Source organism: Melanostigma gelatinosum (assembly GCF_949748355.1).
Source record: "Melanostigma gelatinosum genome assembly, chromosome: 14".
Taxonomy (NCBI): Eukaryota; Metazoa; Chordata; class Actinopteri; order Perciformes; family Zoarcidae; genus Melanostigma; species Melanostigma gelatinosum.
Window position 1 is genome coordinate 16028340 of NC_136647.1, and position 12518 is coordinate 16040857.

Genomic DNA, 12518 nt, shown 5'->3' on the forward strand with positions numbered 1-12518 from the left:
CCAAGCTGGTTTTTTTTTTTTTTTGGAACTGTTTAGCTGTGTAGCACACGTTTTTAGCAACCCCGCGTGTTGCAAGGTAGCGCGAGCAATTCAGCCTTCCGACGGCTCCGAATTAATCATTTCAATGACTTGTTTGTTTCTGCCTGTGGTCCCTTGGGACAAGAGGATGGGTATGATGAGAAGTTACTCCGGGGTGGATGAGCTCAAATTAATCAGACACATCAATGGCTTGTTTTGCTAAAAAAAACGGCAACTAAAAAAAACATTCTGCCTCCTTTCGAACCTCCTTTTCTCTCACGGCGGTGAACAGAATCACATCCATATCACGCCTCTATGCAATTACAGCAAGCCAACATTGATTCTGCCAAATTTATTATCTAAAAACTCATATCACAAATGATCGGTTGAATCATGAAAATAGGCGAGCCTTTTGAAAAGTGTACAAAGTTATTTAAACAGTATGTGTAATGCCAGCAACTCCAACTTGGAGGCAATGCAACTCAAAATGTGTTATTCTTTGTTTTTTTCAGTTAACAAGTCTATTTTGAATCACTGACATCAAAGTTTCCTGTGTTCCACATTAATATTCATGTGACGCACAAATAAAGGGGAGAAAATAAGACATGAAATGCAGATTAGCCTCTTCTGAGACGATATGCAAATAGAAAGTCAGACACTTGAAGCGTTTCTTTTCACACAGGCAGACAGTCCGCATGCACATATTCCGTATGTGCTTAGTCATTAAATAGAGTTTGAAATTCACAAGCTCACAGTCATCTGCAAAGCCAAATATGGAAATAACCAGCGAGTTTCATGTGCGTCTGGACAGCTACAAAGAAACAAAACAAAAAATGAAGGGAACTTTTGGCGATATTCAAATACAGAGTAGACATACGGTTAATGGAGTACAAACAATGAAGAGTCTGACATGGAAAACCTACCAAAAGAGCCTGGGGATAACTCAATATCGCAATATGAGTGCTGCTTATTGGCGGACTGATAACCTCCAACATCCCAAATTCTGCTCACATGCAAAATATCACCAGTTTAATGATCATTGCTTTTGGCACCTTTAAACTGGAAGAACCATGTTGTGCTGAAAAGCGTGTTATTATTTTACTGCTCAAACAATCTGCACCGTACACATGTAGCAGAAACATGCAACTGAATCATCGAAATGAACATGCTTATACTGGAACGTCATCCTGCGGGATTCAACATCAACAAGGAGCTTTAATTCGTGCTGTACAGTAGAAGTCCAGTGTTTGTGCATTTAAAGAAAAGGAAATGCGTCTCTGCATCTGCGAGGTCTGGAAAGCTGGAGAGAAAGCTCATTTATAACAGCAAACAAACACATTCCCTTTGAGCCTTGAGAAATCTGACACCAGGGTGGACAAAAGCACGGCAGAGCCTCAAAGGAGCCAAATAATTGCGGCATGAAATACGACATAAGCCTTATCTTGATAAAATAGTTCTCTAAAAATCGTAATTCATTTGAATGCAGTTCACCAAAGGCCTTGATTCCACATATAATATTATATATCTATGTATCCTATATAAATACACTTTTAAATCCTTTTCAAACACATGCGTCGCATCTAACAGCTTGGTTCAAATCGGAATTTATTTTACAAAACGATTTCACTTTGACGGCAGCAATCATGACCGATAGCATCGCTTGATGATGGACATTTTAACTTGCCACCAGAGCCACATGTGAACTTACAGCAGGATATTTAATTGAAAATGGGTTAACTCCTCCAAAGCGCTATATTCCACATTGATGGAGATGGGGGGGGGGGGGGGGGGGGGGTCTTAATGGCTGGTCAGACCTTCTTGGAGGAGCGTGAGCCAGAGCGGGCTTATCTAAATCCTCTTGGCAGAGCTATCTGAAAAGTCAGAGGCGAGTGCAGAGGAGGGCTCATATTTACCTGAAAAGCAGCTCTTATAAATGAAGTAGCGCCAGGAAGTTCTTCTGATATAACTTCCCTGCTCTGTATTAACTAACTTATTCAAAACGCGTGTTCAATCAAACAGAAAAGCACATGGGAAGCAGCATCACTTCATGATGAGATTGAGTGAAATATGATTTTTTTTTAAAGCCCAGACTAATCTGAAAGCAGTGTGCGTCTTCTCTGTCCATGCCTCTGGAAGCAGCTGGATTTGGGGAAAGAATGGTTCCCCTCCCGTGTGTCTGATGTCACTAAAAAGACCGAGGTGACCCGAGTCTGGGTTACGATGCGCTCTCTGCCAGCGGGCCTTCGCTGCCGCTCCGCCCCGTCGACTGCCTGCCGGAGTCTCTGTCCGCGTTATCCTCTTCATCAGATCTGCCAAGACTCAGGTGTCTGCGGCACACAGGAGGGCTGCAGGGGTCGACACACACACACACACACACACACACACACACACACACACACACAGCATTATATCACTACTTACAGTAGAAATAAAACTAGAGGATTAAAATGATGGCATGGGGAAACAAAACAAAGCAATCTAGTCTGTGAGATTACACGACACCAGGCAGTAAACAACATATCCCACGAGGTATGCTTAACATATGCGCACATTGTCATCATATGTAGGAAAGATGCATCACAGATATTCTTGGTGCACGAGCAAACCTGAAACAGTGTTAATGGGATTAAACCACAGAAATCAACACAAGGAACTCTCGTCTTATAACAACACAAAGACAGTGTTTACATGTTGGTAGATAGTGTGTGCAGTTAACAAGGTAAATGTCAGGCATCAGCATAACTCTGTTACGTCGCTTCTACCGGCCGCGTTAAAGGTCATTTCAAAGCAGGGCCTTGCATCCTTAGATCATGTTGTCATGACTACACATGACAAGCACTCAACGCGGTACCTTGAATTCCACCTGCAGGGATTTCATACATCCACGCTGCGCTGACATGACCACTGCCCTTTAATACACACCCAAAGGAAAACAAGCATTCAGAAAATACCTCTAGTCAACTCAAACGGTCTTCATTCACTCTGCAGTGATTAAAGACATGGAGAGCCAGTTTTTAACTAGACAGGCAAATGTTCAAGGACACTTGAGAAACAAAACGGAAAAAAACTCAAGCCCGCTCTCTCGCATTTTTCTAATTCTCACAGGAGGCAGAGATGCTCAAACTATCAGTGAAAGTACTCTGGAAACAGATCGGCTTTTGAAGCTAAGAGCTGGCGGTTTAAGTGTGATGCAAAGTGTTCACTTCAAGTCATCTCAGCAGCGTTGTCACACCTCTTTGAACTCTGCTCAGTTAACATGTTAAAGCCAAAAAAATTGGTGTCATTTAGTTTTTCGCCTAATTGCCAACATCTGTTTGTGCCACAGCCAGAGAACCCTCTCTCATCACCACGTGAGAGCATCAAACACAGCGTCAGGAGAAACACTGCAATCCATCGCTGCAGAATGGAAGCAGGAGAGGAACACTGCTCTACAAGTCCGACGACGCTTCTGATAAACGTTGAAGCAAAGTAAATCGGCAATGAATTGTAATGACGGATTACGGTATAAAAGGCATCCGCAGCTGTTAATAGTGACATTTGTAAATAAGACTGAAGGACCCGGAGTGTGTCAGCAGTGCAAACTAAGGGGATAACTACAGTACAACAGCAAATTGGCGGCGTTTTTTGATGAGTACAAATGTTGTCAGGAGCAAAAGGGAAAACAATCGGTGGCATGCACTAATTGGCCAATGTGACTTCTGAAAAACATAGCGAGGGCTTATCTAGTACAATACAAGTCAGCATTCGTGTATCTGAGTCAGAATAAATACAAAGCATTCACACACAGCACACTGCGTTAGTGCATTCAGTGAGAGATCCTGGATCAGTCTCGGATATGCCAGGCTCCTGGGTTATTATCACACCGAGCATCACCTTCCACTGACGGGATCAGTCACTGTCAGGCCTGTAGCGGTACTTCATCACCAGGCTATCCACCTTCTTCTGCTTCTTCTGGGAATGCTTCTTGCTTGATGGCCCCAGACGTGCAGGCTCCTGCTCGTCATCATCAGATGGTTGTTTCGGGGCCCTTTTGACACTGCTGGAGCTGCGGTAGGAGACGGCCGAGTGGGGGGAGGAAGAGGAGGAGGAGGAAGAGGAGGAAGAGGACGACTTTGAGGAGGAAGAGGAATCCTCTGACTCACTTTGCTTCTTCTTAGATCTCTTCTTGGACTTCTTGCCCTTCTTCCCCCTTGAGCTCTTTCTGCTGTGACGGTCGTCTGAAGAGGAGGAGGAGTCGTCGGACGGCGAGAGTTTGCTTTTCTTATCTTTCCGACTGCGGGAGCTGCTGGTGCTCAGGGTGCTGGACGGCCGGTTGGCGTAGTCCAGAGCAGAGCTTGATGCGGAGCGAAGCAGGCTGGATGTGCTGCCCTCTTCTTCTCCCCTCTTCCTACCGTCCTGGCTTCCTGGCCCCTTCTTCTCATCCTCTTCCTCTCCACTAGACTCGTCAAGTTTGCTGCGCTTGAACTTAATGGGTTTGAAGCTCAGCACCTCATTGATGGCGGCCTCCAAGTCGGGGTCCAAGTAGTTGCGGTGGGTGACCATCTTGATCTCCGATGAATCCGGCGGATTCCCGTCGGAGGAGCGCGGTTGGGCCGGGGTCGAAAAGCTGCGACTGAGGGAGCGGGGACTGAAAGATGAAGTCCCCGCTTCAGTGAAGGCCACGCTGTGGCCGTCATCATCCACATGCAGGCCGAATTCACTGAGGCCACAGCTGCGGGCGACGGACAGCCGCGAGCCGCTGCGTTTCTCGTCTTTCCAGGAGCTGCTGCGATGCAGCGATCGGGGGCTGGAGCGGCTCACGCTGCTGATCGTCGACTTACTGTCATCGTCCATGTCCAGCAGGCTCCTTCGAGTGGACATCCTGCTGGGAGCCACCGAGGACACCATGGAGTCCTTATCAAATTCAGGGCTGCTGCGGGAGGTCCAGCGGGACTCCAGGCCCTTCCTGGCTTTGCTGGTGGCTTCAGAATAGGCCAGGGAGATGACGGAGTCTTTGTCGTCCATGTCTTCCTGCGCCTGGCTCTTCTTCCGATCCTCCTGGAGCGCTCCAGACTTAGACTTGGCTTTGCGCATGGAGGCCTGGTCTGGTGTGTCAGGCTGTTCTTTGAGAGTGCTGAACAGGGAGCTGTCATCGCCTGTCCCCCCTATGGAGTCTTTTAGGTTGGAACGCTTCCTGTAGCTTAAGGAACTCATGACAGACACTGATCTGTTCTGCTCTACCTCTCTGCCGTCTTTCCCTCCGTTGTTCATCTTCTCCTTACCCTCTTTCACCGCCTTGGTGTCGGCATTTGCTGAATATCTAAAAGGTTATGTAATAAGTTGACACCAGAGACAACCAACGGAAGACAAATAGAGAAAAAATAATCAGACATCCGCATCCTTATGAAATTCTAAATTGTTGCCATCTATATTTATATGCAACATGTGGTGTTGGTACCTTGACAGAATATTACATTTTTCATTTTGTCCTTGGGACCAGTCAAGAGTCTATTGCTGTTATGTACAGTATACACTGCAGAAAGTGTGGCAATCTCCCAGCGAGGAGATCTATCTAACTGTGGCAGGGGCGTCATTAAGCAGCCGTGCCAACTGGCCACGGGCCACTTCAATAAATTTGACAGCAGCCGCTTCCCCGTTCCGCCTCCTGTCATTAGACAGATTACAGGGAGAGAGAGACGACACCTAATCACATGAAATACCCATCCTTCTGTTGCAAACGGCCCTGGGTAATCCTGGGCCTTCTTTTAAGGCCGGTCTACATTTATCACTGCGTCACCACGGGGCATGTACATGGTTATCTGTCGTGATGCACAGGGATGCGGGCACTGACCTGGTGCTCTTCAGACTCCCCTCTTCCGACAGGGTCTTGGTGGAGCCTTTGTTCTTGGAGAGCCAAGACTTAACCCCGTCCACGCGGTCCTCCACCTCGGAATCCGTTTCTGTCTCATCCCCACTGTGGAGAAACAGAATCAACTTCGAGTTTGACTCCAACACAACACAGCAAAAAATATTCATCTTAACAAGTCTTTTTTTTTTTTTTTTACATTTTTCCTTCATCCTTTAAATACCTTCTTGATAATATAAAAATAAACTGCCTTAAGTTGCCTTGTGCAACAATTCAGTATCAATTCAAGCAGATTTTAAGACAATAAATTGGACAAAATGACTTGTTATGTGAATGTTCTATGCAGCCTAATGTCACAGGAATTACACAGGCAAAAGAATTGTTAGTTTTCACACATCACAAGCTTTCTGTTAGTAATGCTACAGTTGTATTCATTCTCGTCATATTAAAAGACCAGTATGATGCAAGACAACCCAGACAAGCACGATGATGTGAGACAAAAATAACACAATCAAGATGCTTTCTCGACAGAACTTTCCACAGACGCAGATGAGTGATCTCGGCAGAATGTAGATGAAGCTGTTGGAGGCATAATTAACTGGTTCTGGGCTGCCAGCATCCGTGTGGCATGTCACCTGCTCCTGGTGATTGTTATTGGAGCGGAGCCACGAGGCGGAGGCCTTACGCTTGACATAACAATCAATAAACAGAGACCTGTGGATCCCGATGAAAAAGCTCGGTAGATCCCACCTGGATAAGGTCAGGCCTCATTCATTTCAAATCCAGGGTGATATTTCTAAATGATGCATCCCGTTGTTCTGTTAAGGTGACAGGATATGGTGAGGAAGAGGAGGGCAGAGTGGCGTAGCCTCTAAAGTCAATACTGCGGTCATGGTCGAAATGTTATTTCCTCCATTTGTTTGAGGACACTCTGCATTCAACTTCAGGGCTACATACACCGTCGTCCTTGGCTACATGATGTGTGAAAATGAATTTTCACATTCAGAGACGGGTGTAAAATTGTGCAGGGATGCATATGTTCGGAAGGCTCTAAACTACTTTCGACTTGTGTGAAAACGACATTTTCCATTCTTTAGTTTTGGGTTTTCTGAGCAGGACAACGGAGCGTATATTAAACACACTGTAGCAGGGCAAAGAGTGGCGATGGTGACAGGGCTTTAAGAGAGGAGCTGCAATTTTCAATCCCACATCTTCTAATTTGGACAAGCTTATCTATCTGAGCCTCGGGACATGCTGCAAAAAAATAAATTCTTTTAAAAGGAGCAAACACAATATTCAAAGAGCTGTGAGATGACAGCCAGACTGCTGAGCTCCATCAATTTTCCACATATCCATCTATGTAGGTCTCACAGTGAACAGCGTACCGTTTCCTTTGTCACCAAGCTTTGTGTCACACATTCAGTCATGTTTCCTCAGAGAACAAAGTGTCCTCTCCGCTCCTTTCTTTGTTTTTTTTTGGGTTGTCTGCCTAAAAGCTATTCTTTTTTTTTTTTTTACACAAGAGGGGTGGTGGCGGTGCCAGTGGTGTGTGAGCATTGAGAGGGAGAGAGCAGAGACATAAGGAGAGGCCTCAGAAACTTGGGCTAAATGGTATTTAGGTCTTCTAGTTTTCTAAGAGCATTAAGACATTTAACTTTCTCATCATCGAACTCATGACCCGGCTTTCTGGTGAGCATCAATGGTGACTCCAGAGAGACTAAATGGCCTGATTATAGTATGTTCTATAAGAAAACCTGAATGTGAGAGGAGCTTAAAGCGGCAGCAAGTAAAAAACGTCGAGTCCAAGTTCAGCTATTACATCAACCCTGCATACGAAACGCAAGTGATTCACGGCTCGCCACAACAGCATAATAGGTTCATTAATACTCTGAAGTTGACGACACCTGCTGCCAATTTGTCATCTCTGGGATACTGTGACTTCTTTTAACATGATTTATCACAAAACAAAACACTGAAACCAGCCCAAAGCAAAATCATCTCCCTCTTCCCACACACAAAATAAAAGGTGGCTAGCAATTGAGTGCTGTGCAAATGGTGTCACAAGCGATTTGTCCGTGGCCCCACACTGCTAGCTAACCAGTCCTGAGGCTCGCAGATACGAACAAGCCTCAGGAAAATGGAAGTGAACGTTGATAGCTTCTGACAATTGGCCTGCACTGGTTGTAAATCTTTGTCACAAATACTTACACAGCATCAAATCCCGTATTGGCTTAGTTCTATCGGTTTAGCACTTGTGGTGCCAACACCATGTTTTTAAAGTATCTGCTCAACATTAGCTAATTATATATGGCTAGAAAAAAAAAAGAGCATAGGGCATGAAATAGTGTGCACGCTCATCTAATATTCAAGAAAAATTAGCACTAAATGTGAAAAAATAACAGTGATGAAAGCATAGTTTGCAGTGTCCTATATTATATGTAACCTCTGTACTTTAACATAGCCTGCTACCCTGGTGGGAACTGATATTATCTCCCCCTACAATATGAATAATCCAGCTATTGTAACCTCTGTTTTTGAAGCATTGAGTACAAAAACGTATTGAATAGTAATGTAAATCATCTGGAAAATCCACTTCATAATTATAAGAAAAAAAAAAATCCCCTCCATTATTGTTCACCCATGCTGCTAATGCAATGATGTCGAAGAAGGGGGGGGGGGGAAAGGTAATTAAATAACACGGAAAAGTGTCGCTCTTTTCCTCGAGTTGCACAAAATGAACAGCAGAGCGTTGGTACACGCGGGGTTGTCTGATGAAAAAAAACAAAAAAAGCATATCACGAGCACAATGCCATGTCGCTGTGAAGAGGCAATCAGAGGTTAAAGCGGGAAATTATGGACGGGTTTATCCGCCACAAACTGAAGACTACATTTCTTTACTCCGCTCTGATGAAGGTTTAAATGATGTAACATGCCACAAAGGATCCTTTCACTGCATAAAAACCGAAAAGAAAAATGGAATTCAGTCAGTCAAAAGAACTTAATTAGCATTCACACAACACATTTGACAGGGAAGACAAGGTGAACATTTGTGTTTAAAGTGAAGTGTTTCACGGCGCTATGAAATTTGAGTTAGTGCAAATCTACAGCCAAGCTTTTGGGTGTAATGTTTTCAGTGGCGCACTGCCATTGCAACACTTGCTGACTGTGCAGCCGTGGACAGACGTGCCGGCCTGCAATCATTTTTACAGTCACAAGCATCGCTCACACGGTCACGCTTCAGGTCTTCCAGAGCACGTGCAAGTCTCTCCCACCACACGAAGTCCGTGTAGCGGGCACAACACAGATCATCTCTTCATGACACACTTTGAAAACATATAGAGGGAACCCTTTCATTCTATACATTTTCAAAGCCCGTATTCCCCACACGTCTTACTGGTGTCAGGCTAAGTCAGCACACCTGTGCCTCGTTGGCCACCTGCGTCCATGCAGTGGTTCAGTCCAATTAGAGCAGGGCCAGGAGGGGTATATAAAGCCATCGACTGAGGGAGAGCTGTGGTTTGTAGCACTTTGCTGTTAGGCCACATTATTTCAGTTCTTTTTCCAGCTTATTTTATCGTCTTTGTTCATTTTCCTGGGACTTCAGTTCTTCTCCTCTGTTTCCTTGTGATTGTTAATAAAAACAACCACCTTTTTGCACATTCTGAAATTCAACAATCTCTTTTCTACTCTCCTCCAGTGCCAGGCAGCCACAAAATATATATATATATATTTATGTAGTTAACTACCAGTACATCTATTTAGTTCAATATTTCTGCAGAAGCACAAGTCTAAACTTATTATTAAACTTAATATTTGATTTTGATTTCAGGCTGTGCTGTAATGAATTCTACTGATACATCGCAGTCCACATTTCTTATTGGTGAACTGAAGGAAACGGCATAAAATAATTGAAGAGAAGTAGAAAGAAATGTCTACGATACGGAGGTAGTAATACTGAAGGCAAAAGAAAAAAAACAATCAGCAAATGAAATCAATTCATCTTAATTCAAGAGATTTCTTAAGCAACTGTTGTAGCCGATACTGGAAATTTGTTCACATATTCTATTTTTGATTTCACATGAATGTATCATAAAATGAAAGTAGAGTGCAGTGCGTTGCTCGTACAACCTCGGTGAGATGTAGGCTTGTTGCATATGCTCTGGAAAACCCACCTCGGAGCAGAAGACAGGTAAAAATCCAGGCAAATGCATGATGAAAGTGTATGATGATGTTGCAAACGTCTGATAGAAAACCATTCATGGAGACAATGATGCAGTATTACCGCAGGTCTGTAACACTTTGCTGTTTTTCAAATCTTCTACAGCAGTGAGAGCGTTTTAGAGGAGCATGGCGGTGTCGTATATTTACCATTCGAGTTCACGCTTCCTCTAACATCCTGCAAAGTGTTCTGTGTGCCATCATATTTTTCAAACAACTTTTGATGGTAGTAAAACAGGCCCTGAAATCTCCAACGAGGCTGTCTGTGTACCGACACCTCCGGACAACTCTTGGCACAAAATAAAATGAAACTAAACGAAACACCGGGGCCATCCTTTTAAGCTGTCTTTTATCTGAGATGTATAACACAGACACAGCTTTCCATTCTATTTAAAGTGACTTCTCCTCGCGGTGTTGTTGGGAAACAACACAGACTGAGAGGCTAAGGAATACTGCATTATTCTCTCTTGTGGTTGAAAATGGGTGAGAAAAAAAACACCACAACTTGCAAACATTATGACAGAAACAAAGGATGCATTTTTCCATTCTCACGTTTTGTTCTTTCTTTTCTGATATTTTGTCACCATGTCTTGCAAACTGCCAGAAGTGTTGAAAATACCAAAGGGGGGACCAAGGGGGAGAAAAAAAGAGAAGGTGAGATATACAAACAACAGTGCAAAAAGACGACCAGCTGAGATAACAGCAAATAAATAGCTTTACACTTACACACGCACATGAAATAACTATCCATCGTAAACCTCGCGCTCTTGCCAGCCTCCGTCTCAAACAGAGCTGCCGCGTGTAATGTCTCTCTCTTTTTTAGAGGTCTATATTACTGCAGTCAGTGTTTACCTTAGTGGGCTCAGAGCTAGCATAACCCTCAACCCCTCTGCAAAGACGGAATGAGTAACCAAACAGGGAAATCCGCCGCAGAGACAAAAGATCAGAAGCAGGGAGCCGAATGAAACCGTGTGAGAGGTATTTGGAGAACAGACAGTATGACTCACAGAGTACTAAAGGGGTTAGACGGGAACTGGTGTAGGAAGATGTGGGAGATAGAGAAGGAAAAGATACAAGTTGTGATTGACAGGATATTCAAAAGAAGATACTTGCGCTGGTTCTCTATTGTAGCTACCAGCACAGTATCCCCTGATGCACCAAACACACATTACAGATCTAGCAATTGTATCTCCCTCTTTAGACGGCTAAATTTGGGCTTTACCTGTTGACTAAGTCGTCATTGTCGTCACTCTCCATCTCGTCCTCTATGGCGGCCTGCAGGTCACCTATCCTCTTGAAGGCCAGCTTAAGGTCCACTTGTAAGCTCTGATTTGCTGCCTCTAAGCTCTCGATGTCCATTTCCTGTTGAACGGGTCACAGCACAGAAGAAGCACGGTTACCTCCTCTAGTGTGAGCGCCGCTGAATCATATCGCGTCTCCCCAGCACCCGGCAGCCTTACCAACTCGTGCTTCTTCCGGCTCGCCTCGGCCTCCTTCTTGGACAGCTCTCCCATTTCTTCTTTCATGTCCCTTATCTGCCTCTGCATTCGCTTATTCTGGTCCTTCTCCCGGTTTTCCGCAGCAACGCGTTGGTTTTTGTCCTCCGTCAACTTCTCCAGGTTCTCCTTCAGACGACCCGTCAGAGTCTGGGGAGGATTCCAGGTGAACTGAGTGAACTTGTTCTTACAAAAATGATCTCCTTTGTTCTGTATTTACCCTTAAATGTTTGTTCCTAGCTCACCATAGTTGGCCTCAAACCCCATCCTCATCAACATGTTTAACAAACAAGGACTATTGAATAAAGGATAGAAACAATGCTAACTTATTTCTTCTCAAAACGTAATTAGTTGTGTAATATTTGTCATCTGGAAAAACAAAGAGACAATTATTATTTTAGGAAAGGTACAGTTCATCTTCTTACAAGTTTCAGCTTTCATCAATTAGTACTCAGAAGCTTATGTACCATCGTTATGATTTAGTCATTTCAAGTAAATATTATTTGTGTTATATTTATATGGTGAAACCAACCGGGGTGATTTTGCCCCCACCATCAATTGAAAACCCACAATCATTCAAACACTATTTGGTGTTATGTGTCTTTCAATATAAAACCATGTCCTCGGTATGGCTCCCTGTCAAAATAAAGGTTGAAAAAAATGTAATTTAGATTTGTTTGTGTGTGACACTTTATATCGGGGCCCATGGCAAAAACAAACTGAAACAATAAATAGTTCTATCTATAAAGCTGCATTGTGTGGAATTGTGTGCTTGTGACCCCAATATAGTGGTATTTACAAAAAGCACGAATTCAATTAGAAACAAAACAATTGGAGGAAGTCATTAAGAAAACAATTATTGACAAAGTAATGAAATCAAATCAAATGATCGAATAAAACACCTGTGAGAAATGACAAAGTATACCTCTGAGTTCGGATGA

General features: G+C 43.8%; 1 protein-coding gene across 8 annotated transcripts in view; it reads right to left on the minus strand.

Annotated features, from left to right (window-relative positions):
* Window positions 1-1210: 1210 nt before the first annotated feature.
* The window catches only part of LOC306788264 (unconventional myosin-XVIIIa-like), a 59496-nt gene continuing 48188 nt past the window's right edge, over window positions 1211-12518 (minus strand). For 5 of the 8 annotated variants that reach the window (XM_079283710.1, XM_079283709.1, XM_079283706.1 and 2 more), the window contains 6 exons: window positions 11542-11727; window positions 11304-11443; window positions 10634-10678; window positions 5849-5971; window positions 3892-5317; window positions 2228-2363 (listed from right to left, as the gene is read on the minus strand). In XM_079283710.1, the coding sequence (XP_079139836.1) occupies window positions 3907-5317; window positions 5849-5971; window positions 10634-10678; window positions 11304-11443; window positions 11542-11727 (1905 nt within the window). In that variant the 3' untranslated portion in view covers window positions 2228-2363; window positions 3892-3906. Of the gene's footprint in view, window positions 2364-3891; window positions 5318-5848; window positions 5972-10633; window positions 10679-11303; window positions 11444-11541; window positions 11728-12518 lie in introns of all 8 variants that reach the window. The other 3 variants (XM_079283713.1, XM_079283707.1, XM_079283712.1) reach the window with 2 other exon arrangements.